Source organism: Aethalodelphis obliquidens, unplaced genomic scaffold (genome assembly GCF_003676395.1).
Source record: "Aethalodelphis obliquidens isolate GAN/ISIS:26980383/991018 unplaced genomic scaffold, ASM367639v1 scaffold24, whole genome shotgun sequence".
Taxonomy (NCBI): domain Eukaryota; kingdom Metazoa; phylum Chordata; class Mammalia; order Artiodactyla; family Delphinidae; genus Aethalodelphis; species Aethalodelphis obliquidens.
Genome location: NW_020837968.1, coordinates 22,490,106 through 22,517,045, shown reverse-complemented (window position 1 = coordinate 22,517,045; position 26,940 = coordinate 22,490,106). Strand labels below are relative to the sequence as shown.

Sequence of the window (26,940 nt, the reverse complement as noted above, 5' to 3'; positions counted from 1 at the left end):
CATGTCTATATGTATTGGCTTATGCATTTCCCCATTTCTTTTTGTTTGAGTCTATTTCCTTCCCTAAATAGTCTAGCAGAAGCTATGATGGTCCTATGATGGTCCTTCAAGACAGACTTTGTAGTACTAGATAGCTCATGCCTGGAAATGTATATAAACTTGCAATATGAAACTTCACTCTAATTTCTTTTTCAGAATCCTATCCATCATGACTGCCATCCAGCTATGAGAATTTATTGACCGCCACCCAGGGATCCCACCCAGGTAATGTTCTTCCAAATAGAGACGCCTCCAGAGCTGCAGCAAGTTGGACAGACACCTAGGGAATTGGAATTGCTCCCCCTGCTGCTTGCTCCCTGATTAAGAGATAACTGCTGCCAGAGGTTCTAGGGAAGTTTCTTTGGGTTTAGAGAAAGTTGTAAAAAAAATAAAATCCCACATTCATGGCAGAATCCAAGCAAACAGGCGATTCCAAATTCCCAAAAGATTGGAAGGATGTTGGTTTCTGCTTGGGAAGAGCTTTAGTAAGGAACACAAGCCCAAATTTCAGAGGGGACCCGTTTACTCTTGGGATAAAACAAACCATTCTCATGCTTTTGCAACATGGGATGCAACCACACAGACGGAAACTTAGTAGTTTCACTCTTTCTCTGAGTTCATCGATGGCCCAAGAATAAAACGTAAATGGGACCAAAGCCTTCTGTTGCATAAAACCCTTGTTTTATTGAACTGAAAGCAGCCTTACACTGCCGGGTCTATTTCTCTTCCTATTCCTTTGGTACAGGACATCTACTTCCTATCTGCCCACAGTGAGAGAATCACAGAGTTCACACAAAAATAACTCTGAACTCTTCTGAAAAGAAGTCATCACACAAACACAAAGATGACTCTGGATGGGACATGGATTTTAGAGAACTGGGTTTGATTCATGCCTCTGGCATTTATCAGCTGAGTGATATTTAGAAATTCTACTTAACCTCTCTGAGCCTCGGTCTCCTTTTCTGTAATGGGGTGTTAATAATGTTTACCTGGCAAGGTGACTGTGAAAATTAGATGAGATCATCTCTGTAAAGATGCTTTGTAATGCACGAAGCCCAACACTGACAGAAGGGCTGCATCGTCACTGTGACACAGGCTACCTCATTCTCTAGAGGGATCCTCCCCTGTGCATGTTGGATTTTGCCTGCAGGTAAGCTCAGAGCCTGCTCCGGTTACATTCACCCTTCCAGGGGACTGGTTTGCTCTTGTCTGGACTGAACGTGTCACCTCAAAGAGCCAAGCTGTCAGGGACTGGTAAATACTGTGCGGTGGAGTCAGACACACCTGGACTCCTACTCCCACCCAGGAAGAAGGAAAGGCCTTTCTACAGCTGACTCAAGAATCTTGTAAGCCAAGTCAATAAAATGGGTCTGAGCAGAGTCCAGGGTGGGGCTCCTGGGCCAGGTCTGGAGGCCAGCCCAGCTTTCCTACCCATTAATCGATTTTGCCTAACACCCAGCCCCGCCTTGGGAGAGGCTGGGTACTGTGCAGCCTCTGGGAGTACTGACTGCCACGCCAGGCCAGGCATTGCCACTTAGGAGGTACAAATTCTTTTCCAAACAACCGACATTTTGACCTGTTAATCGAGAGCTTTCTCCTGTTTGAGGTGAAGGCCACATGGGGGAACTTGGAAAGTCTACCCAAAGAGGTGGAGGAAAAATGTATCATGCCTTCATTTCTCAAAACTCTCCACGTCTCCACCCAGCCCTCCCTCCAACTGCTGCCTGCTTACACACTTTCCCATTCTCTCCACTCCAAAACCTACCCAGGGAGACTCCCGAGGGACTTGGGGTGGGCATGTTACCTGGTACTGGTGAGGGGCTTCTCCATTCTCAGACGGCTTGCCCAGACCGCTTCTAGGAGCAGTGCCTGGGCTGCTTACCTGGACTCGTGCCAGGGAGGAGCCCAGAGTCAAAACACAGCCTAGTGCAAACAGTATAGAAACTGTGAGATACCAGTGTCATTCTGGAACTCCACCTGGATGCTTAACAAAGTATAACGTGGCCGTAGGGTAATCTTTCCAAGGTAGTACTTGGAAACTGGATGGGCGCCTAAGAAAGCTGTATCGCCCACTCCTGTGCACTCAGAAATGTCATTTGTTCTCTATTACAGTGCCAGTTATTCTTCTTATGACCTAATTCCCTGCTGTTATTTACTATTCAGGGATCAGTCATATTATTCCAGACGCAGGGCAGGTCTAGACAGCCTGTGGTTTTTATGAAAATTAGAGCTCCCTGAGGTCCTGTTTGCATAGACAGACAGACCCGCCCTGCTTAGAGCACTTGCCTTTTGCACGAGCTAGACAGCAAGGTCCCCACTGGCCCCCACACACTCCACACTGATCCCAACTCTGTCAAAGTCATGGCTCCTATAATTCCCCTCACCTGGAACCTCTTCCCCATTCTAGTTACTTGCCCAAGCCCTAGACACCCCTCCCTCTTTTGTACCCCACTGACTTTTTATTCAGATCACAATTTCAGCACATAAAGAGCATTATGAGGACAAGTCCTGCTTCCTGGTCACCTTTGTATCTGCAGAACCTAGCAGTGTGCAGAGTACGTTACGTACATTCAATAAATGCTGGTTGGAATGGAGGCATAGTTTAAGTTTCCATTCACCATCTGACACATGTTTGGCAAGCTACTTCATGCAGACCTATGCACTGCTTTCTACTGACTCTTCTTGAATTCTTCTGGCACATACCAAGTGCTCAGAACCTGTGGAGGTCCCAAAAGACCCCACATACCGCAGACTCTAGAGTCATCCTCTCAACAGGGGTCACCTTCCTGTGTTCTGTTTCCTGGAGAATGGCAGCCTTCTTCCCAATGTCTGAAGCCTCGGCCTTGTCTTGGACCCCTCCTTCTTTTTCACTCTCAACACTCTCTCTTAACAGTGATCTCAGTCAGACCTCTCCTCTCATCCACATTTCCACCACAAAGTCCAGAGCTTCCCCACATAGTACATTACTACGATTGTCTCCTGACCAGTCTTTCTACTTCTAGTCAGATTGTCCTCAAATTTGTTTTCCATACGGCCACCAGCAAAATCTTTCTAAAATAAAAATTGCGTTTGTCACAAATCTTAAAGATCCTACAAAGATTCCCTATTACCTACCTCGGTGGTTCTCAACCTTTCAGACAAACCCTCCCTTTGTTTATAACAAATATTTTGCAATGTCCCTGATACTCTTCTGAAATAAAATCTGTAAATAACATAATCCAAAAACACGTAATTTTAAAATATCAATATAATGCTATAACCATAATCTAAAAGGAAAGTAATTAATTATAAAAGAAGATTTATTTCAAAATGTAAGATCTGGGGCTTCCCTGGTGGCGCAGTGGTTGAGAGTCTGCCTGCTGATGCAGGGGACGCGGGTTCGTGCCCCTGTCCGGGAAGATCCCACATGCCGCGGAGCAGCTGGGCCCGTGTACCATGGCCGCTGAGCCTGCGCTTCCAGAGCCTGTGCTCCGCAACGGGAGAGGCCACAACAGTGAGAGGCCCGCGTACCGCAAAAAAAAAAAAAAAAAAGTAAGATCTGGACACCACTAGCCCTCAGCCCCTCCCCCTGACACCACTGTGTTTCAGCTGCACACACCCAGCTCACCTCACGCCTCAGAAGACTCCCCCTCCCTCTCCACCTCATTCACTCATGCTTGTGCTTCCAAACTTCCTCACAACCCAGCCCTCCCAGGCAGGGCTACAGCCCCTCCTCTAGGTTTACAAGCACCTTGTGCTTTGACCTTCACAGTGCTTCTTATATACTTAATTTTAGCCCCTATATACTTAATTATCAGAGTTTCTTTAAACATTGTGAAAGTTTGTAAAAATATCTAAAGTAGAAAAAATAGTATAAGGAACCCCCATTTATCCATTTCCATCTTTCAACAATTATCAACATTTGACCCACTGGTTTTATATATTCTCTTATTTGTTTTTTTCTGATATTGTGAACATGTCAAGTTCACCTGACATGTCAAGTATTTCTTTATGAATCCTGAAAACTAAATCCTGAAAAATGGATGACAAAAGACACTCCTATCAAGAGATTCCAAAGGTTTTATGAGCTTTGTGCCAGGAACTGGGGATAAAGACTGAATGTATTTTTTATGATACCACAGCTGGTTTTCTTCTGTAAAGAACTAATCATAATAATTGCTTTTCTCTCACCCCCTTACTGTTCCCACTAGTATATTCATTGCCCATCAAGGAAAGGACCTCCATGGCTATTACCCTGGGCAGCTTGCAAGAGTTCATTATACTCATATGTGAAGATTATCCCCCAGGTGAGACACCTTCCTAAATCTTTTTTTTTTTTTTTTTTTTTTTTTTTTTTTTTTTTTTTACATCTTTATTGGAGTATAATTGCTTTACAATGGTATGTTAGTTTCAGCTTCACAACAAAATGAATCAGTTATATATATACATATATTCCCATATCTCTTCCCACTTGCGTCTCCCTCCCTCCCACCCTCCCTATCCCACCCCTCCAGGCGGTCACAAAGCACCGAGCTGATCTCCCTGTGCTATGCGGCTGCTTCCCACTAGCTATCTACCTTACGTTTGGTAGTGTATATATGTCCATGCCTCTTTATCGCTTTGTCACCGTTTACACTTCCCCCTCCCCATAGCCTCAAGTCCATTCTCTAGTAAGTCTGTGTCTTTATTCCTGTTTCACCCCTAGGTTTTTCATGACATTTTTTTTTTTTTAAATTCCATATATATGTGTTAGCATACGGTATTTGTCTCTCTCTTTCTGACTTACTTCACTCTGTATGACAGACTCTAGGTCTATCCACCTCATTACAAATAGCTCAATTTCGTCTCTTTTTATGGCTGAGTAATATTCCATTGTATATATGTGCCACATCTTCTTTATCCATTCATCCGATGATGGACACTTAGGTTGTTTCCATCTCTGGGCTATTGTAAATAGAGCTGCAATGAACATTTTGGTACATGACTCTTTTTGAATTATGGTTTTCTCAGGGTATATGCCCAGTAGTGGGATTGCTGGGTCATATGGTAGTTCTATTTGTAGCTTTTTAAGGAACCTCCATACTGTTCTCCACAGTGGCTGTATCAATTTACATTCCCACCAACAGTGTAAGAGGGTTCCCTTTTCTCCACACCCTCTCCAGCATTTATTGTTTCTAGATTTTTTGATGATAGCCATTCTGACTGGTGTGAGATGATATCTCATTGTAGTTTTGATTTGCATTTCTCTCATGATTAGTGATGTTGAGCATTCTCTCATGTGTTTGTTGGCACTCTGTATATCTTCTTTGGAGAAATGTCTATTTAGGTCTTCTGCCCATTTTTGGATTGGGTTGTTTGTTTTTTTGTTATTAAGCTGCATGAGCTGCTTATAAATTTTGGAGATCAATCCTTTGTCAGTTGCTTCATTTGCAAATATTTTCTCCCATTCTGAGGGTTGTCTTTTGGTCTTCTTTATGGTTTCCTTTGCTGCATAAAAGCTTTTAAGTTTCATTAGGTCCCATTTGTTTACTCTTGTTTTTATTTCCATTACTCTAGGAGGTGGGTCAGAAAGAATCTTGCTGTGATTTATGTCATAGAGTGTTCTGCCTATGTTTTCCTCTAAGAGTTTGATAGTTTCTGGCCTTACATTTAGGTCTTTAATCCATTTTGAGCTTATTTTTGTGTATGGTGTTAGGGAGTGATCTAACTTCATACTTTTACATGTAGCTGTCCAGTTTTCCCAGCACCACTTATTGAATAGGCTGTCCTTTCTCCACGGTACATTTCTGCCTCCTTTGTCAAAGATAAGGTGACCATATGTGCGTGGGTTTATCTCTGGGCTTTCTATCCTGTTCCATTGATCTATCTGTCTGTTTTTGTGCCAGTACCATACCGTTTTGATAACTGTAGCTTTGTAGTATAGTCTGAAGTCAGGGAGCCTGATTCCTCCAGTTCCTTCTTTCGTTCTCAAGATTGCTTTGGCTATTCGGGGTCTTTTGTGTTTCCATACAAATTGCAAAATTTTTTGTTCTAGTTCTGTGAAAAATGCCAGTGGTAGTTTGATAGGGATTGCATTGAATCTATAGATTGCTTTTGGTAGTAGAGTCATTTTCACAATGTTGATTCTTCCAATCCAAGAACATGGTATATCTCTCCATCTATTTGTATCATCTTTAATTTCTTTCATCAGTGTCTTATAATTTTCTGCATACAGATCTTTTGTCTCCTTAGGTAGGTTTATTCCTAGATATTTTATTCTTTTTGTTGCAATGGTAAATGGGAGTGTTTTCTTGATTTCACTTTCAGATTTTTCATCATTAGTATATAGGAATGCCAGAGATTTCTGTGCATTAATTTTGTATCCTGCCACTTTACCAAATTCATTGATTAGCTCTAGTAGTTTTCTGGTAGCATCTTTAGGGTTCTCTATGTATAGGATCATGTCATCTGCAAACAGTGACAGCTTTACTTCTTCTTTTCCGATTTGGATTCCTTTTATTTCCTTTTCTTCTCTGATTGCTGTGGCTAAAACTTCCAAAACTATGTTGAATAAGAGTGGTGAGAGTGGGCAACCTTGTCTTGTTCCTGATCTTAGTGGAAATGCTTTCAGTTTTTCGCCATTGAGGATGATGTTTGCTGTGGGCTTGTCATATATGGCCTTTATTACGTTGAGGAAAGTTCCCTCTATGCCTACTTTCTGCAGGGTTTTTATCATAAATGGGTGTTGAATTTTGTCAAAAGCTTTCTCTGCATCTATTGAGATGATCATATGGTTTTTCTCCTTCAATTTGTTAATATGGTTTATCACATTGATAGATTTGCGTATATTGAAGAATCCTTGCATTCCTGGAATAAACCCCACTTGATCATGGTGTATGATCCTTTTAATGTGCTGTTGGATTCTGTTTGCTAGTATTTTGTTGAGGATTTTTGCATCTATGTTCATCAGTGATATTGGCCTGTAGTTTTCTTTCTTTGTGACATCCTTGTCTGGTTTTGGTATCAAGGTGATGGTGGCCTCGTAGAAGGAGTTTGGGAGTGTTCCTCCCTCTGCTATATTTTGGAAGAGTTTGAGAAGGATAGGTGTTAGCTCTTCTCTAAATGTTTGATAGAATTCGCCTGTGAAGCCATCTGGTCCTGGGCTTTTCTTTGTTGGAAGATTTTTAATCACAGTTTCAATTTCAGTGCTTGTGATTGGTCTGTTCATATTTTCTATTTCTTCCTGATTCAGTCTTGGCAGGTTGTGCATTTCTAAGAATTTGTCCATTTCTTCCAGATTGTCCATTTTATTGGCATAGAGTTGCTTGTAGTAATCTCTCATGATCTCTTTTATTTCTGCAGTGTCAGTTGTTACCTCTCCTTTTTCATTTCTAATTCTATTGATTTGAGTCTTCTCCCTTTTTTTCTTGATGAGTCTGGCTAGTGGTTTATCTATTTTGTTTATCTTCTCAAAGAACCAGCTTTTAGTTTTATTGATCTTTGCTATTGTTTCCTTCATTTCTTTTTCATTTATTTCTGATCTGATTTTTATGATTTCTTTCCTTCTGCTAGCTTTGGGGTTTTTTTGTTCTTCTTTCTCTAATTGCTTGAGGTGCAAGGTTAGGTTGTTTATTCGAGATGTTTCCTGCTTCTTAAGGTGGGCTTGTATTGCTATAAATTTCCCCCTTAGAACTGCTTTTGCTGCATCCCACAGGTTTTGGGTCGTTGTGTCTCCATTGTCATTTGTTTCTAGGTATTTTTTGATTTCCTCTTTGATTTCTTCAGTGATCACTTCATTATTAAGTAGTGTATTGTTTAGCCTCCATGTGTTTGTATTTTTTACAGATCTTTTCCTGTAATTGATATCTAGTCTCATGGCGTTGTGGTCAGAAAAGATACTTGATACAATTTCAATTTTCTTAAATTTACCAAGGCTTGATTTGTGACCCAAGATATGATCTATCCTGGAGAATGTTCCATGAGCACTTGAGAAAAATGTGTATTCTGTTGTTTTTGGATGGAATGTCCTATAAATATCAATTAACTCCATCTCGTTTAATGTATCATTTAAAGCTTGTGTTTCCTTATTTATTTTCATTTTGGATGATCTGTCCATTGGTGAAAGTGGGGTGTTAAAGTCCCCTACTATGAATGTGTTACTGTCGATTTCCCCTTTTATGGTTGTCAGTATTTGCCTTATGTATTGAGGTGCACCTATGTTGGGTGCATAAATATTTACAATTGTTATATCTTCCTCTTGGATCGATCCCTTGATCATTATGTAGTGTCCTTCTTTGTCTCTTCTAATAGTCTTTGTTTTAAAGTCTATTTTGTCTGATATGAGAATTGCTACTCCAGCTTTCTTTTGGTTTCCATTTGCATGAAATACCTTTTTCCATCCCCTTACTTTCAGTCTGTATGTGTCTCTAGGTCTGAAGTGGGTCTCTTGTAGACAGCAAATATATGGGTCTTGTTTTTGTATCCATTCAGCCAATCTGTGTCTTTTGGTGGGAGCATTTAGTCCATTTACATTTAAGGTAATTATCGATATGTGTGTTCCTATTCCCATTTTCTTAATTGTTTTGGGTTCGTTATTGTAGGTCCTTTCCTTCTTTTGTGTTTCTTGCCTAGAGAAGTTCCTTTAGCAGTTGTTGTAGAGCTGGTTTGGTGGTGCTGAACTCTCTCAGCTTTTGCTTGTCTGTAAAGGTTTTAATTTCTCCATCAAATCTGAATGAGATCCTTGCTGGGTAGAGTAGTCTTGGCTGCAGGTTTTTCTCCTTCAACACTTTCAATATGTCCTGCCACTCCCTTCTGGCTTGCAGAGTTTCTGCTGAAAGATCAGCTGTTAACCTTATGGGGATTCCCTTGTGTGTTATTTGTTGTTTTTCCCTTGCTGCTTTTAATATGTTTTCTTTGTATTTAATTTTTGACAATTTGATTAATATGTGTCTTGGCGTATTTCTCCTTGGATTTATCCTGTATGGGACTCTCTGTGCTTCCTGGACTTGATTAATGATTTCTTTTCCCATATTAGGGAAGTTTTCAACTATAATCTCTTCAAATATTTTCTCAGTCCCTTTCTTTTTCTCTTCTTCTTCTGGAACCCCTATAATTCGAATGTTGGTGCGTTTAATGTTGTCCCAGAGGTCTCTGAGACTGTCCTCAGTTCTTTTCATTCTTTTTTCTTTATTCTTCTCTGCAGTAGTTATTTCCACTATTTTATCTTCCAGGTCACTTATCTGTTCCTCTGCCTCAGTTATTCTGCTATTTATCCCATCTAGAGTACTTTTAATTTCATTTATTGTGTTGTTCATCGTTGCTTGCTTCATCTTTAATTCTTCTAGGTCCTTGTTAACTGATTCTTGCAATTTGTCCATTCTATTGTCCATTCTATCTCCAAGATTTTGGATCAACCTTACTATCATTATTCTGAATTCTTTTTCAGGTAGACTGCCTATTTCCTCTTCATTTGTTAGGTCTGGTGGGTTTTTATCTTGCTCCTTCATCTGCTGTGTGTTTTTCTGTCTTTTCATTTTGCTTATCTTATTGTGTTTGGGGTCTCCTTTTTTGCAGGCTGAAGGTTCGTAGTTCCTGTTGTTTTTTGTGTCTGTCCCCAGTGGCTAAGGCTGGTTCAGTGGGTTGTGTAGGCTTCCTGGTGGAGGGTACTAGTGCCTGTGTTCTGGTGTATGAGGCTGGATCTTGTCTTTCTGGTGGGCAGGTCCACGTCTGGTGGTGTGTTTTGGGGTGTCTGTAGACTTATTATGATTTTGGGCAGCCTCTCTGCTAATGGGTGGGGTTGTGTTCCTGTCTTGCTAGTTGTTTGGCATAGGATGTCCAGCACTGTAGCTTGCTGGTCGTTGAGTGAAGCTGGGTGCTGGCGTTGAGATGGAGATCTCTCGGAGATTTTTGCTGTTTGATATTATGTGCAGCTGGGAGGCCTCTTGTGGACCAGTGTCCTGAAGTTGGCTCTCCCACCTCAGAGGCACAGCACTGAGTCCTGGCTGCAGCACCAAGAGCCTTTCATCCACAGGGCTCCTTAATTTGGGATGATTCGTTGTCTATTCAGGTATTCCACAGATGCAGGGTATATCAAGTTGATTGTGGAGCTTTAATCCGCTGCTTCTGAGGCTGCTGGGAGAGATTTCCCTTTCTCTTCTTTGTTCTCACAGTTCCCAGGGGCTCAGCTTTGGATTTGGTCCCGCCTGTGCGTGTAGGTCGCCGGAGGGCGTCTGTTCTTTGCTCAGACAGGACGAGGTTAAAGGAGCCGCTGATTCGGAGGCTCTGGCTCACCCAGGCCGGGGGGTAGGGAGGGTCACGGAGTGCGGGGCGGGCCTGCAGCGGCAGAGGCCGGCGTGACGCTGCAGCCTGAGGCGCGCCGTGCGCTCTCCCGGGGAGCCGTCCCTGGATCCCGGGACCCTGGCAGTGGCGGGCTGCACAGGCTCCCCAGAAGGGCGTGTGGCTAGTGACCTGTGTTCGCACACAGGCCTCCTGGCGGCGGCAGCAGCGGCCTTAGCGTCCCATGTCCGTCTCTGGGCTCCGCACTCTTAGCCGCGGCTCGCGCCCGTCCCTGGAGCTCTCTCAAGCAGCGTTCTTAATCCCCTCTCCTCGTGCACCAGGAAACAAAGAGGGACGTAAAAGTCTCTTGCCTCTTCGGCAGGTCCAGACCCCTCCCCGGACTCTCTCCCGGCCAGCCGGGGCGCACCAACGCCCTGCAGGCTGTGTTCACGCCGCCAACCTCAGTCCTCTCCCGGCGCTCCGACAAAAGCCGGAGCCTCAGCTCCCAGTCCCGCCCGCCCCGGCGGGCGAGCAGACAAGCCTCTCGGCTGGTGAGTGCCGGTCGGCCCGATCCTCTGCGCTGGAATCTGTCCGCTTTGCCCTCCGCACCTCTGTTGCTGTGCTCTCCTCCGCGGCTCCCAAGCTCCCCCACTCCGCCTCCCGAAGTCTCCACCCGCGAAGGGGCTTCCTAGTGTGTGGACACTTTTCCTCCTTCACAGCTCTCTCCCGCTGGTGCAGGACCCGTCCCTATCCTTTTGTCTCTGTTTAGTTTTTTCTTTTGCCCTAACCAGGTACGTGGGGGGTTCCTTGCCTTTTGGGAGGTCTGAGGTCTTCTGCCAGCGTTCAGTAGGTGTTCTGTAGGAGTTGTTCCACGCGTATATGTATTTCTGGTGTATCTGTGGAGAGGAAGGTGATCTCCGCGTCTTACTCTTCTGCCATCTTCCCGGAAGTCCCTAAATCTTAATGTTGAAAAATTTCACTAAAGTTAGAATAATAAATGAAAAAAGGGGAATCACAGTTTGTAATAATAATAATAACAATTATTATTGTTCAGTGGATGGAAAAATTTGGAAGGAAATGCAGCAATATGTTAACAATGGTTTTTCATGAATGGTGAGATTATTGATATTTGTATTTCATTTTTTATCTTTTTCTCTATTTTCCAGATTTTTTGTAATGAACGTATATATTAAATCATCAAAGAAATTTAAGAAACACCATGAGTTTAGCATTTTCACTCAGTCAAATAACAATCTTCTTGAGAGTCAGTTTCCTTCTCAATAAAATTACAAATTTGGTCTAAATGGTTTCTGCCTTTCTGCAGGTGATTTTTTTAACAAAAAGGGGAAAAAAGTAGGTACCTCAATGCTATTTTCTAGTTTTGGGAGGCTGGAAACCACAACAGTTAATAACAGCAATTTGAGTAACTTATGAAATGTTTGATCTTAGGCAGTTTTCATTCCTTCTGAGTATCAGTGACTTCTCTGTTAAATAAAATAATTGATATAAAATTCTAGAACATGGTAAGCACTCAAAATAGGATTGCTGTTATTTTGAGTTCATCATCTAGTATATTTTACAAACTTCTTTTCTTCTCTTAATTTCCTTTGATGTCATCACCTCCTGATTATTCTCCAAGCAAAGAAAAGGGAGCCATGGCAACTATAAAGCAGCACACAGTCTGAACTTAATAGATGACCAATCTGGAAGTAGCTTTAGCTTTTTAAATCCTGATTCAGTTTAATAAATAAGAAGTAGCCCAGAGAAGTGACGTGTCTTGCCTGAGGTGTAGTTGGTTGGTGTAAAAGCTGGGACGTGAGTTGATCCAATTTTCTAATTGCTGTTCAAGGCTCTTGGTTCTAACTCAAATACATTCTTACATCAAACTCTTGTTAGGACCATGTTCTTTGCCAGAGGATAAACAAGGAAGGAAACAACAGAACTCCACTGCCAGAAGCCAGTTCCACAGGGCACTCTCCACGTGTGTTCTGTGGACTCTGACCGTTCCCCCAACTCGAGTGCCTCACCCTCCTCCTAACACAGGACACTCGGGCAAAGGGAATCTTGACTCTGACAAGACTTGTGCCTGCCCAAGATTAGTCTTAGGGGAAAACTTAGTGCAAATGCCAATCAATGACTTTATTAAACTTCTGGTTAAGAATGAGAATAAGGGGGCTTCCCTGGTGGCGCAGTGGTTGACGGTCCGCCTGCCGATGTAGGGGACACAGGTTCGTGCCCCAATCTGGGAAGATCCCACATGCCGCGGAGCGGCTGGGCCCGTGAGCCATAGCCGCTGAGCCTGCGTGTCCAGAGCCAAGGAGGCACACCACAATCAGGTTTTTACCCAAATATGATTAAACAGTGTCAGTCATCACATTTCAGTGTGATTAATTATGGTTATACAATCAAGTTAGATGATGTCCTACTCAAAATGATTGGATTTAGATATTCTTAAATCTCACCCAACATTTAATATTTTTCACATCTCTAGCAGCTCACCTCATCTACTTTACAGTTTAAAATACACGTTTATTAAAACATTTAGAAATGCTGATAATCAAAAAAAATTTTTAAATTATCCATCATGTCATTACCCAGAGACAGATAATCATGTAGAATCTTCCAGATCTACACAAAATAGAATGAGATGGCATTTTGAAACACTTTTTCTCCCAGTTTTACTGAGATATAATTTACATATAACATTGTATTAGTTTAAGGTATACAACATAATGATTTTTATATATGTATATATTGCAAAAAGATTACCATAATAAGTTTATTGATACCCATCACCACATATAGTTACAATTTTTTCTTGTGATAAGAACTTTTAAGATCTATTTCTCTCAACAACTTTCAAATATAGTATATAGCATTGTTGACAATAGTCACCATACAGTACATTACATTCCCAGAACTTATTTTATATCTGAAATTTTGTACCTTTTGACCATTTTCGCCCATTTCCACCACCCCCCAAACCTCACCTTTGGCAATCACTATTCTGTTTTCTGTTTTTATGAATTCAGTTTTTTTTAGATTCCACATATAAGTGAGAACATACAGTATTTGTATTTCTCTGCCTAACTTATTTCACTTAGCATAATACCCTCAAGGTCCATCCATGTTGTCACAAATGGCAGGCTTTTCTTCTTTTTTTTTTTTTTGGTGGCTTTATTTTTTTTTTAACATCTTTATTGGAGTATAATTGCTTTACAGTCAGTTTCTGCTTTATAACAAAGTGAATCAGCTATACATATACATATATCCCCTTATCTCTTCCCTCTTACGTGTCTCTCCCACCCACCCTATCCCACCCCTCTAGGTGGTCACAAAGCACCAAGCTGCTCTCCCTGCGCTATGCGGCTGCTTCCCACTAGCTATCTATTTTACATTTGGTAGCGTACATATGTCCATGCCACTCTCTCACTTCATCCCAGCTTACCCTTCCCCCTCCCTGTGTCCTGAAGTTCATTCTCTACATCTGCGTCTTTATTCCTGTCCTGCCCCTAGGTTCTTCAGAACCTTTTTTTTTTTTTTTTTTTTTTAGATTCCATATATATGTGTTAGCATACAGTATTTTTTTTCTCTTTCTGACTTACTACACTCTGTATGACAGACTCTAGGTCCATCTGCCTCACTACAAATAACTCAATTTCGTTTCTTTTTATGACTAATATTCCATTGTATATATGTGCCACATCTTCTTTATCCATTCATCTGTCGATGGACACTAGGGTTGCTTCCATGTCCTGGTTATTCTAAATAGTGCTGCAATGAACATTGTGGTACATGACTCTTTTTGAATTATGGTTTTCTTAGGGTATATGCCCAGTAGTGGGTTTGCTGGGTCGTATGGTAGTTCTATTTTTCGTTTTTTAAGGAACCTCCATGCTGTTCTCCATAGTGGCTGTATCAATTTACATTCTCACCAACAGTGCAAGAGGGTTCCCTTTTCTCCACACTCCCTCCAGCATTTATTGTTTGTAGATTTTTTTTTACATCTTTATTGGAGTATAATTGCTTTACAATGGTATGTTATTTTCTGCTTTATAACAAAGTGAATCAGTTATACATATACATATGTTCCCATATCTCTTCCCTCTTGCGTCTCCCTCCCTCCTTGTTTGTAGATTTTTTGATGATGGCCATTCTGACTGGTGAGAGGTGATACCTCATTGTAGTTTTAATTTGCATTTCTCTAATAATAAGTGATGTTGAGCATCTTTTCATGTGTTTGTTAGCACTCTGTATATCTTCTTTGGAGAAATGTCTATTTAGGTCTTCTGCCCATTTTTGATTGGGTTGTTTGTTTTTTGGATATTGAGCTGCATGAGCTGCTTGTAAATTTTGGAGATTAATCCTCTGTCAGTTGCTTCAATTGCAAATATTTTCTCGCATTCTGAGGGTTGTCTTTTCAACTTGTTTATGGTTTCCTTTGCTGTGAAAAAGCTTTTAAGTTTCATTAGGTAGGTCCCATTTCTTTATTTTTGTTTTTATGTTCATTTCTCTAGGAGGTGGGTCAAAAAGGATCTTGCTGTGATTTGTGTCATAGAGTGTTCTGCCTATGTTTTCCTCTAAGAGTTTGATAGTGTCTGGCCTTACATTTAGGTCTTTAATCCATTTTGAGTTTATTTTTGTGTATGGTGTTAGGGAGTGTTCTAATTTCATTCTTTTACATGTAGCTGTCCAGTTTTCCCAGCACCAATTATTGAAGAGGCTGTCTTTTCTCCATTGTATATTCTTCCCTCTTTTATCAAAGATAAGGTGACCATAACTGCATGGGTTTATCTCTGGGCTTTCTATCCTGTTCCATTGATCTATATTTCTCTTTTTGTGCCAGTGCCATACTGTCTTGATTACTGTAGCTTTGCAGCATAGTCTGAAGTCAGGGAGCCTGATCTCTCCAGCTCCATTTTTATTTCTCAAGATTGCTTTGGCTATTGGGGGTCTTTTGTGTTTCCATACAAATTGTGAAATTTTTTGTTCTAGTTCTGTGAAAAATGTCATTGGTAGTTTGATAAGGATTGCATTGAATCTGTAGATTGTTTTAGGTAGTATAGTCATTTCCACAATGTTGATTCTTCCAGTCCAAGAACATGGTATATCTCTCCATCTATTTGTATCATATTTAATTTCTTTCATCAATGTCATAGTTTTCTGCATACAGGTCTTTTGTCTCCTTAGGTAGGTTTATTCCTAGGTATTTTATTCTTTTTGTTGCAGTGGTAAATGTGAGTGTTTCCTTAATTTCTCTTTCAGATTTTTCATCATTAGTGTATAGGAATGCGAGAGATTTCTGTGCATTAATTTTGTATCTTGCTACTTTACCGAATTCATTGATTAGCTCAAGTAGTTTTCTGGTAGCATCTTTAGGAGTCTCTATGTATAGTATCATGTCATCTGCAAACAGTGACAGCATCACTCTTCTTTTCTGATTTGGATTCCTTTTATTTCTTTTACTTCTCTGATTGCTGTGGCTAAAACTTCCAAAACTGTTGAATAATAGTGCTGAGAGTCGACAATCTTGTCTTGTTGCTGATCTTAGTGGAAATGGTTTCAGTTTTTCACCATTGAGAACGATGTTGGTTATGGGTTTGTCATATATGGCCTTTATTATGTTGAGGTAAGTTCACTCTATGCCTACTTTCTGGAGGGTTTCTATCATAGATTGGTGGTGAATTTGTTGAAAGTTTTTTCTGCATCTATTGAGATGATCATATGGGTTTTCTCCTTCAATTTGTTGATATGGTGTATCACATTGATTGATTTGTGTATATAGAAGAACCCTTGCATTCCTGGGATAAATACCAATTGATCATGATGTATGATCCTTTTAATGTATTGTTGGATTCTGTTTGCTAGTATTTTGTTGAGGATTTTTGCAACTGGGTTCATCATTGTTATTGGCCTGTAGTTTTCTTTCTTTGTGATATATTTGTCTGGTTTTGGTATCAAGGTGATGGTGGCCTCATTGAATGAGTTTGGGAGTGTTCCTCTCTCTGCTATATTTTGGAAGAGTTTGAGAAGGATAGGTGTTAGCTCCTCTCTAAATGTTTGATAGAATTCGCCTGTGTAGCCATCTGGTCCTGGGCTTTTGTTTGTTGGAAAATTTTTAATCACAGTCTCATTTTCAGTGTTTGTGATTGGTCTCTTTATATTTTCTATTTCTTCCTGGTTCAGTCTCATAAGGTTGTGCTTTGCTAAGAATATGTCCATTTCTTCCAGGTTGTCCATTTTATTGGCATATAATTGCTTGTAATAATCTCTCATGATCCTTTGTATTTCTGCAGTGTCAGTTGTTAGTTCTCCTTTTTCATTTCTAATGCTATTGATTTGAGTCTTCTCCCTTTTTTTCTTGATGAGTCTGACTAATGGTTTAACAATTTTGTTTATCTACTCAGAGAACCAGCTTTTAGTTTTAATGATCTTTGCTATCATTTCCTTCATTTCTTTTTCACTTATTTCTGATCTGATCTTTATGATTTCTTCCCTTCCGCTAACTTTGGGGGTTTTCTGTTCTTCTTTCTCTAGTTGCTTTAGGTGTAATGTTAAGTTGTTTATTTGAGATGTTTCTTGAGGTCGGATTGTATTGTTATAAACTTCCCTCTTAGAACTGCTTTTGCTGCATCCCATAAGTTTTGGGTCGTTGTGTTTTCATTGTCATTTGTTTCTAGGTATTTTTTGATTTCCTCTTTGATTTCTTCAGTGTACTCTCGATTATTAAGTAATGTATTGTTTACCCTCCATGTGTTTGTATTTTTTACAGATTTTTTCCTGTAACTAATATCTAGTCTCATAGTGCTGTTGTTGGAAAATATACTTGATCAATTTCAATTTTCTTAAGTTTACTGAGGTTTCATTTGGGACCCAAGATATGATCTATCCTGGAGAATGTTCCATGAGCACTTGAGAAGAAAGTGTATTCTGCTGTTTTTGGATGGAATGTCCTGTAAATATCAATTATCTCCATCTTGTTTAATGTATCACTTAAACCTTGTGTTTCCTTATTTATTTTCATTCTGGATGATCTGTCCATTGGTGAAAGTGGGGTGTTAAAGTCCCCTACTATGATTATGTTACTGTCGATTTCCCCTTTTATGGCTGTTAGCATTTGCCTTATGTATTGAGGTGCTCCTATGTTGGAGCACCTCAGTGCTCCAGCAATTGTTGTATCTTCTTCTTGGATTGACCCCTTGATCATTATCTAGTGTCCTTCTTTGTCTTTTGTAATAGTCTTTATTTTAAAGTCTATTTTGTCTAATATGAGAGTTGCTACTCCAGCTTTCTTTTGATTTCCATTTGCATGGAATATCTTTTTCCATCCCCTCACTTTCAGTCTGTATGTGTCCCTAGGTCTGAAGTGGGTCTCTTGTAGACAGCATATATACAGGTCTTGTTTTTGTATCCATTCAGCCAGTCGATGTCTTTGGGTGGGAGCATTTAAACCATTTACATTTAAGGTAGTTATCAATATGTATGTTCCTATTACCATTTTCTTAATTGTTTTGGGTTTGTTATTGTAGGTCTTTTCCTTCTCTTGTGTTTTCTGCCTAGAGAATTTCCTTTAGCATTTGTTGTAAAGCTGGTTTGGTGGTGCTGAATTTTCTTAGCTTTTGCTTGTCTGTAAAGTTTTTAATTTCTCCATCAAATCTGATTGAGATCTTTGCTGAGTAGAGTAATCTTAGTTGTCGGTTTTTCCCTTTCATCACTTTAAATATGTCCTGCCAGTCCCTTGTGGCTTGCAGAGTTTCTGCTGAAAGATCAGCTGTTAACCTTATGAGGATTCCTTTGTATGTTATTTGTTGTTTTACCCCCTTGCTGCTTTTAATATATTTTATTTGTTTTTAATTTTTGATATTTTGATTAATATGTGTCTTGGCGTGTTTCTCCTTGGATTTCTCCTGTATGGGACTCTCTGTGCTTCCTGAACTTCATTGACTATTTCCTTTCCTGTATTAGGGAAGTTTTCAACTGTAATCTCTTCAAATATTTTCTCAGTCCCTTTCTTTTTCTCTTCAACTTCTGAGACCCCTATAATTCAAATGCTGGTGTGTTTGATGTTGTCCCAGAGACCTCTGAGACTGTCCTCAATTCTTTTCATTCTTTTTCCTTTATTCTTCTCTGCAGTAGTTATTTCCACTATTTTATCTTCCAGATCACTTATCTGTTCTTATGCTTCAGTTATTCTGCTATTGGTTCCTTCCAGAGAATTTTTAATTTCATTTATTGTGTTGTTCATCATTGTTTATTTGCTCTTTAGTTCTTCTAGGTCCTTGTTAAATGTTTCATGTATTTTCTCCATCCTATTTCCAAGATTTTGGATCATCTTTACTATCATTACTCTGAATTCTTTTTAAGGTAGACTGCCTATTTCCTCTTCATTTGTTTGGTTTGGTGGGTTTTTACCCTGCTCCTTCATCTGCTGCATATTTCTCTGTCTTCTCATTTTGCTTAACTTACTGTGTTTGGGGTCTCCTTTTCACAGGCTGCAGGTTCGTAGTTCCCTTTGTTTTTGGTGTCTGCCCCTATTGGCTAAGGTTAGTTCAGTAGGTTGTGTAGGCTTCCTGGTAGAGGGGACTGGTGCCTGAGTTCTGGTGGATGAGGCTGGATCTTGTCTTTCTGGTGGACAGGACCGCCTCGGGTGGTGTGTTTCAGGGTATCTGTGACCTTATTATGATTTTAGGCAGCCTCTCTGCTAATGGATGGGGTTGTGTTCCTGTCTTGGTAGTTGTTTGGCATGGGCTGTCCAGCACTGGAGCTTGCTGGTCATTGAGCCGAGCTGGGTCTTAGCGTTGAGTTGGAGATCTCTGGGAGAGCTTTCTTTGTTTGATATTACCTGGAGCCAGGAGGTCTCTGGTGGACCAATGTCCTCTACTCGGCTCTCCCACCTCAGACAGACAGGCCTGACACCTGACCGGAACATCAAGACCCTGTCAGCCACACTGCTCAGAAGAAAAGGGAGTAAGAAAGAAAGAAAGAAAGAAGGAAAGAAGGAAAGAAAGAAGGAAAGAAGGAAACAAAAGAAAGAAAAGAGAGAGAGAAAGAGAGAAAAGAAAATTATTAAATTAAAAAATTATTAAAAAGTAATAAAGAAAAAAGAAAGAAGAGAGCAATCAAACCGAAAAACAAATCCACCAATGACAACAAGCACTAAAAGCCATACTAAAAAAAAAAAAACAAAAAACAGAAAGACAGAATTCTTAGACAAATGGTAAAAGCAAAGCTATACAGACAAAATCACACAAAGAAGCATACACATACACACTCAAAAAAAGAGAAAAAGGAAAAAAATATACATATCTATATATTAAACAAGAAAGGAAGAGAGCAACCAAATCTATAAACAAATCTACCAATGATAGTAATCTCTAAATACTAAACTAAGATAAACATAAAACCAGAAACATATTAGATGCAGAAAGCAAACCCCAAGTCTGCAGTTGCTCCCAAAGTCCACCGCCTCAATTTTGGAATGATTCGTTGTCTATTCAGGTATTCCAGAGATGCAGGGTACATCACGTTGATTGTGGAGATTTAATCCGCTGCTCCTGAGGCTGCTGGGAGAGATTTCCCTTTCTCTTCTTTGTTTGCACAGCTGCTCGGGTTCAGCTTTGGATTTGGCCCTGCCTCTGCATGTAGGTCACCTGAGAGCATCTATTCTTTGCTCAGACAGGACAAGGTTAAAGGAGCAGCTGATTAGGGGGTTCTGGCTCACTGAGGCTGGGGGGAAGGGAGGGGTAGGGGATGCATGGCAAGCTTGCGGCGGCAGATGCCAGCGTGACATTGTACCAGCCTGAGGCAAGCCATGTGCTCTCCTGGGGAAGTTGTCCCTGGATCACAGGACCCTGGCAGTGGTGGGCTGCACAGCCTCCTGGGAGGGGAGGTATGGATAGTGGCCTGTGCTTGCACACAGGCTTCTTGGTGGCTGCAGCAGCAGCCTTAGCATCTCATGCCCGTCTCTGGTGTCTGTGCTGATAGCCGTGGCTCGCGCCCATCTCTGGAGCTCGTTGAGGCAGTGCTCTGAATCCTCTCTCCTCGTGCACCCCAAAACAATGGTTTCTTGCCTCTTAGGCCGTTCTAAGCTTTTTTCTGGACTCCCTCCCAGCTAGCTGTGATGCACTAGCCCCCTTCAGGCTGTGTTCACATGGCCAACTCCAGTCCTCTCCCTGGGATCCGACCTCCGAAGCCCGAGACTCAGTTCCCAGCCCCCACCTGCCCTGGCGGGTGAGCAGACAAGCCTCTCAGGCTGGTGAGTGCTGGTCAGCACTGATCCTCTATGCAGGAATCTCTCCACTTTGTCCTCTGCACCCCTGTTGCACTCCCCTCTGTAGCTCCAAACCTTCCACGCCCGCCACCCCTCATCTCCACCAGTGAAGGGGCTTCCTAGTGTGCGGAAACTTTTCCTCCTTCACAGCTCCCTCCCAGAGGTGCATGTCCCATCCCTATTCTTTTGTCTCTGATTTTTATTTTGCCCTACCCAGGTACATGGGGAGTTTCTTGCCTTTTGGGAAGCCTGAGGTCTTCTTCCAGCATTCAGTAGGTGTTCTGTAGGAGTTGTTTCACATGTAGATGTATTTCTGATGTATTTGTAGGGAGGAAGGTGATCTCCACGTCTTACTCCTCCACCATCTTGAAGGTCTCTCCAGGCTTTTCTTCTTTTTTAGGCTGAATAGTATTTCATGGTATATACATATATATATACACACACAATGAATACTCTTATATTTAATTAATATAATTATTATATTTAATATTGATTAATTATAATTAATATTAATAATTATATTAATATATCATATATAGTCCACATATTTTTTATCTATTCATTTGTCAATGGACACTTAGGTTGTTTCAATGTGTTGGTCATTGTAAATAATGCTGCAATGAACATGGGAGTGCAGATATCTTTTTGAGATAGTGATTTTGTTTCCTTTGGATAAATACCCAGAAGTGGAATTGCTGGATCATATGGTGGTTCTATTTTTAGTTTTTTGAGGAATTTCCATACTGTTTTCCATAGTGCCTGTAACCAATTTACATTCCCACCAACAGTGCAGGAGGATTTCTTTTTCTCCACATCCTTGCTAACACTTGCTATTTGTAGTCTTTTTTTTTTTTTTTTTTTTTGTGCGGTACGCGGGCCTCTCACTGTTGTGGCCTCTCCCATTGTGGAGCACAGGCTCCGGACGCGCAGGCTCAGCAGTCATGGCTCACGGGCCCAGCCGCTCCACGGCATGTGGGATCTTCCCAGACTGGGGCACGAACCTGTGTCCCCTGCATTGGCAGGCAGACCCTCAACCACTGCGCCACCAGGGAAACCCTATTTGTAGTCTTTTTGATGATAGCCACTCTGACAGGTGTGAGGTGATATCTCACTGTGGGTTTGATTTGCATTTTTCTAATGATTAGTGGTACTGAGCACATTTTCATGTACCTGTTGGCCATCTACAAGTCTTTTGTGGAAAAAAAAGTCTACTCAGTCCCTCTGCCAATTTTTTAATTGAATAGTTTTTTTGGTTTGTTTTATATTCCTTTTGAGGGTTTTTGTTGTTGTTGTTATTGAGTAGTATGAATTCTTTACATATTTTGGATATTAACTCCTTATCAGATATATGGTTGATAATTATTTTTTCCCATTCTGTAGGTTGCTGTTTCATTTTGTTGATGGTTTCCTTTTCTGTGCAGAAGCTTTTTAGTTTGATGTTTATTTATTTTTGTTTTTGTTGCCTGTTTTTGGTGTCAAATCCAAAAAATCATTGCCAACGCTGATGTCAAAATCTTACTCCCTGTGTTTTCTTCTAAGAGTTTTATGATTTCAGGTCTTACATTAAAATCTTTAACTCATTTTGTGAATGGTATAAGTTAGGGATCTGGTTTCATTCTGTTGAATGTGGCTGTCCAATTTTCCCAGCACACTTTACTGAAGAGACTATTCTTTTCCCATTGTATACTTTGGCTCATTTGTCATAAATTAATTGACTGTATATGCTTTGGTTTATTTATGGGCTCACTATTCTGTTCCATTAATCTATGTGTCCATTTGTATGCCAATACTATACTATTTTTGATTATTATAGCTTTGTAATACAGTTTAAAATCAGGAAATGTGATATCTCCAGCCTTGTTCTTCTTCCTCAGGATGGCTTTGGCTATCTGAGGTCTTTGGTGATTCCATATAAATTTTAGAATTGTTTGTTTGATTTCTATGAAAACATGCCATTGGAATTTTGATAGGCATTGCATTGAATCTGTAGATTGCTTTGATAGTGTGGAAATTTTTACAATATTAATACTTCCAATGTATGAGCATGGAAAATCTTTCCATTTATTTGTGTTTTCTTCCATTTCTTTCATCAGTGTCTTATATCTACAGTATACAGGTCTTTCACTTCCTTGGTTAAATTTATTTCTGAGTACTTTGTTGTTTTGATGAAATTGAAAATGGAATTGTTTTCTTAATTTCTCTGCCAGATAATTCATTTTTAGTGTATAGAAGAAACACAATAGATATTTTTATATTAATTTTGTATCCTGCAAATTTACTGAATTTATTTATTAGTTCTAACAGCTATTTTATAACATTTTTAGGGTTTTTTATATATAAGATCATGTGATCTGCAAATAAATGCAGTTTTATTTCTTCCTTTCCTATTTGGATGCGTTTTATTTCTTTTTCTTGCCTAATTACTCTGGATAGGACTTTCAATACTATGTTGAATAAAAGTGGAGACAGTGGACATCCTTGTCTGGTTCCTGATCTTAGAGGAAAAGCATGTCATCATTGAGTATGATGTGCACTGTGGGCTTGTCATATATGGCCTTTATTATGTTGGAGTATGTTCCCTCTATACCCAGTTTGTTGAAAGTTTTAATCATAAATGGATGCTGAATTTTGTCAAATGCTTCTTGTGTATCTGTCAAAATGATAACATGAATTTTCTCTTTTATTCTTTTAATGTGGTGTATCACATTGATTGATTTGTGGATGTTGAACCATCCTTGTATCCCTGGAATAAACCCCACTTGATCATGTTGTTTGAGCCTTTTAATGTTTTGTTGAATTCTGTTTGCTGATATTTTGTTGATTGAAACCATTTTTTGTATAACAGCTTTATTGAGATAATTCATACCATACAATTCATCCATTTAAAGTGTACAATTCAGTTGAAATCTTTCTTTAAATATAATATATTGTGGACTTTTTTTCCATTTCAAATATTATAATTCTACAGCATCACTTTAATGGTGGCATGGTATTTCTGTATATCTCTGTATCATATTCTAAATAATTCCCTATCTTTTTCCACATGAAAGTTGTTTCCACTCCTTTTATTATCATAAAAATACTTTGACAAGCATTCTTAGAGCTAAGTCTTTGTTGATATTCCTAAATTCTGGGTTTCTAGGACAAAATATATACACAGTTTAAAGGTTTAATACATATCACCAAAGTCTTCTCAAACAAGTTGCAAAGTGAATGTATACTCCCACAAGTATGTGAAGATATTCCACCACTACATTTTGATCCTTCTTTACCTTTACCTTCATAGGGTTCTCATCTGAGTGGAGGGTACAAGAAGGTTGTAACCAATTTCAGGTTCATCAAACACCAATATGCACCATAATGGTTAGTCTGGTCAAAAGAAAGCATTAGTTCCTTGAGGGAACCAAATATCTATAGAAAAGTTACATTGCAAAAGGGCATTGGGAAGATCTGGAGTATGGGAAGTAGCCATGCGTAAGCAGATCCAGAGGAAGTTTTGATGCAGGTCACCTTCTGTGACCTGTGATTGGGAAGGAGGAGGGATATTAAAGGGAAGAACAGGGGTCTGGAATCCTTGAACCATCTACCGATAATTTTGCTAGGGCTAGCCTTGGAGGTATGGAGTCTTGCCAATACTATCTTGGTAGCCTCCTGGCCACTTTTAGGGAATGGATTTCAGCTGATGTGAAAGTGGAATGCTTTTCTTCTACTGGATGGATATTCAGCAAGCTGTTTTTACTTTCATTTAGACCTCTCATAGACTTGGAAATTCCACCTAAGAGAAAAAGTCAGTATCAGCCTCAATTAGACCAACAAACTCTCATTCAATACATTTGTTTTCGAAGACATTCAAAGCCTGCTGAGCCATGGTATAAAGAAACTACGTACCAAAGAGACTATTCTTTGCCATTTTACAAGATGGGTAAGTCAGATCAAGTGTTCTTACTCTCTGAGAGCAAAACCTTGCCTGGGCCACAGATGAGCATCTCCCATGGGCTTGCCGTCTCAGGGAGTATGTCTGGGACCAGTCACGTTGTGGGGGAGGGGGATGCGTATGTGTCTGGGTGCAGGAAGAAGGATTTAGAGAGCTGCCCCCAGACCGCTTCCTCCTTTCCTCCTCCCCTAGCTCCTTGTACAGGAGACTTTAAGACTGAAAATTCATAAATGTCCTTGGTAGGAAGCAAACTTGAGTCTGACCACTCCTCAGAGCACTTTATCACTTGACAAATTTGTTATTGTGCCTAAACATATTGTTAGACGAATTTTCCCCCCTCATTCTCCTATTTTAAATGGATTTCTGACAATTATTTGAAAACTGGAGGTGTGTTTCAAAAATTCTAACTTCCCTATGTAGTATTTCTCCATGCTGCAGCCTGTGTGAGAGTACTGAGGGGCCGAGGCCCCCCACAGATATGACCCTGGGGGGTACACATGGACATGACCTGAAACATTACCTGTATTTCCGTAGTCACTGACACTTTGGATTTTAGTCACGGAATGGATTCCTTTGTTGACAGACTTTCTAAATGAGTAAACCCCAATATTTCTGAGGCTCTGACAGTGTGGCAGGCACATATTTTGTTCTTCTAACAGCTCTCTGAGGTAAATGCTATTATTTCTTGGTCACTGTAAACAGTGACCAAGTTGCAGAGACAGTTAATTAACTAGCCCCAAATCACAGTACCTAGGAGAAGCAGAATTCAGCCCCAGGCCAAGCTCTGTGCTGGACCTTTAAGCTATATTGCCTCTGTCACAGCTGAGAATCACTTGTACTACTATTTATTCAACAGTTTTCTTTAAAGCGAGCCACTTTTTATCTTAAAATTAAAAATAAGAAAACTAGTAGAAGGATGGTGGGGAGGAATGGGAATAATCTGCCCTCCTTCTTGTCTCTCCTGAGAAAAAAGCTGCAGCCTGGATGGGATGCCAGAGCAGGGCTGGGACTCAGGTCCTGAGGGGACAGCAAATGACAGCAATCAGAAAGAGTGGGAACCCAGCAGGACCAGGCAGATCTTGGGGAGTTGAGCCAGGCATAAGGGTGGTAATGGATGAAGCTGAGATTGGGGCCAGAGATTGACTGGAGGAGTGTGGGATAAGGGCAAACCTGGCTTCTGGGGGGGTGAGAGAAGGTTGGAGCCTGAGAAGAGAGTGAGCTGAGGGAATGGGGAGGAGGGTGAGAGCTGAGATTAAGTCATTTGGAGGAGGGTGGTAGGAGTTAGGGTCCCACAGGCAGGGGACCTTAGGAGGGTTATGTTGTTGGTTTTTTGTCACATCTTTATTGGAGTATAATTGCTTTATAATGTTGTTAGTTTCTGCTGTATAACAAAGTGAATCAGCTATACGTATACATATATCCCCATATCCCCTCCCTCTTGTAGGAAGGTCGTGTTAAAGGGAGCCAGCCGTGGGGTGGGGGGCACTGCCGGGGCTGAGGAGAGCTTGGAAAGAAGGGGTGGTCCGGAAGTGTTAGTGGGGCTCCTGTCCCTGTAGAACAGCCAAAGCAGTTTCTTGACACTGAGTGTGAAATCTGTTTTCCTTTGTATGAGGGACTCTAGGTGGCCTCTAGTTTCCAAAGTGATAGTAAACACTTCTTTACAATTCCTCTGCTATGCGGAAGTCTTGTCAGGCAGACACAAAAGGTTTCTCCCTTGCTTATTTTAGAAGACAATTCCTAATTCTTTCCAAACCTATAGAACAAAGTTAACGTCTAGCAAAGCAAATACCTGGGCTAGGTGCCATGGGAGGAGGTAAAAGTCCAGACTATGAGGTCAGCATCAGGGAGCTCACAAGCTAATTGGGAAGATGAGGCAACAGTCAACCTATCAGAGAGTGATTAAGTACCAAGTAGAGCAGCAGGAGTTCAAAGATGAGGTCACTGGGGCCTAGAAGAGCCAAGAAGGCAGCATGCACTAGTGGGGACTAAGGTCGGTCTTGACAGATGAGATGTGCATGGGAAAGAAGAAACAGGGCGACACACCAGAGGCAGCGGATGAGAAGAAGTTTGGGAGGTGTGTGAGGTCTGGGAGAGCAGCGGGGAATCCAGCTATGAGGACCTGGCTGGCTGGGCAAGGCAGAACTAGGAAGTGGGAAGGAAAATGTGGACAGTCAGAGGAGCTGCAGGAGTCTGGAAGGTTGAATTTGGACAATCAGAGCTGTTGTAGGATCAGAGTCCAGGGAGAAACCCAGTCAGCTTCAGAGGATGTTAGTCTGTCAGGCTGCTTAGCATGGGTGGGAGAAGACACAACTGGCAGGTGAGAAGAGCAGCTGGGAGGCCATGGCAGAACCGCGGGATGGAGTAGTGAGAGGCAGTGAACAGAATCCAGACCTTGGAGGGCTACAGGCCTGGCAGATTCTAGCTGCGTGCTGTTGGGCAAGACACTTGACTTTTCTGAACCTTT

The 26,940-nt window shown here is 40.9% G+C and overlaps 1 protein-coding gene across 1 annotated transcript in view; it reads left to right on the top strand.

Annotated features, from left to right (window-relative positions):
• The first annotated feature begins 208 nt into the window (after positions 1 to 208).
• The window catches only part of SPMIP3 (sperm microtubule inner protein 3), a 36,947-nt gene continuing 10,215 nt past the window's right edge, over positions 209 to 26,940 (top strand). Inside the window, 3 exon segments of the mRNA XM_027122477.1 lie at positions 209 to 264; positions 4,230 to 4,325; positions 24,292 to 24,464. Coding sequence (XP_026978278.1) covers positions 209 to 264; positions 4,230 to 4,325; positions 24,292 to 24,464 — 325 coding nt within the window.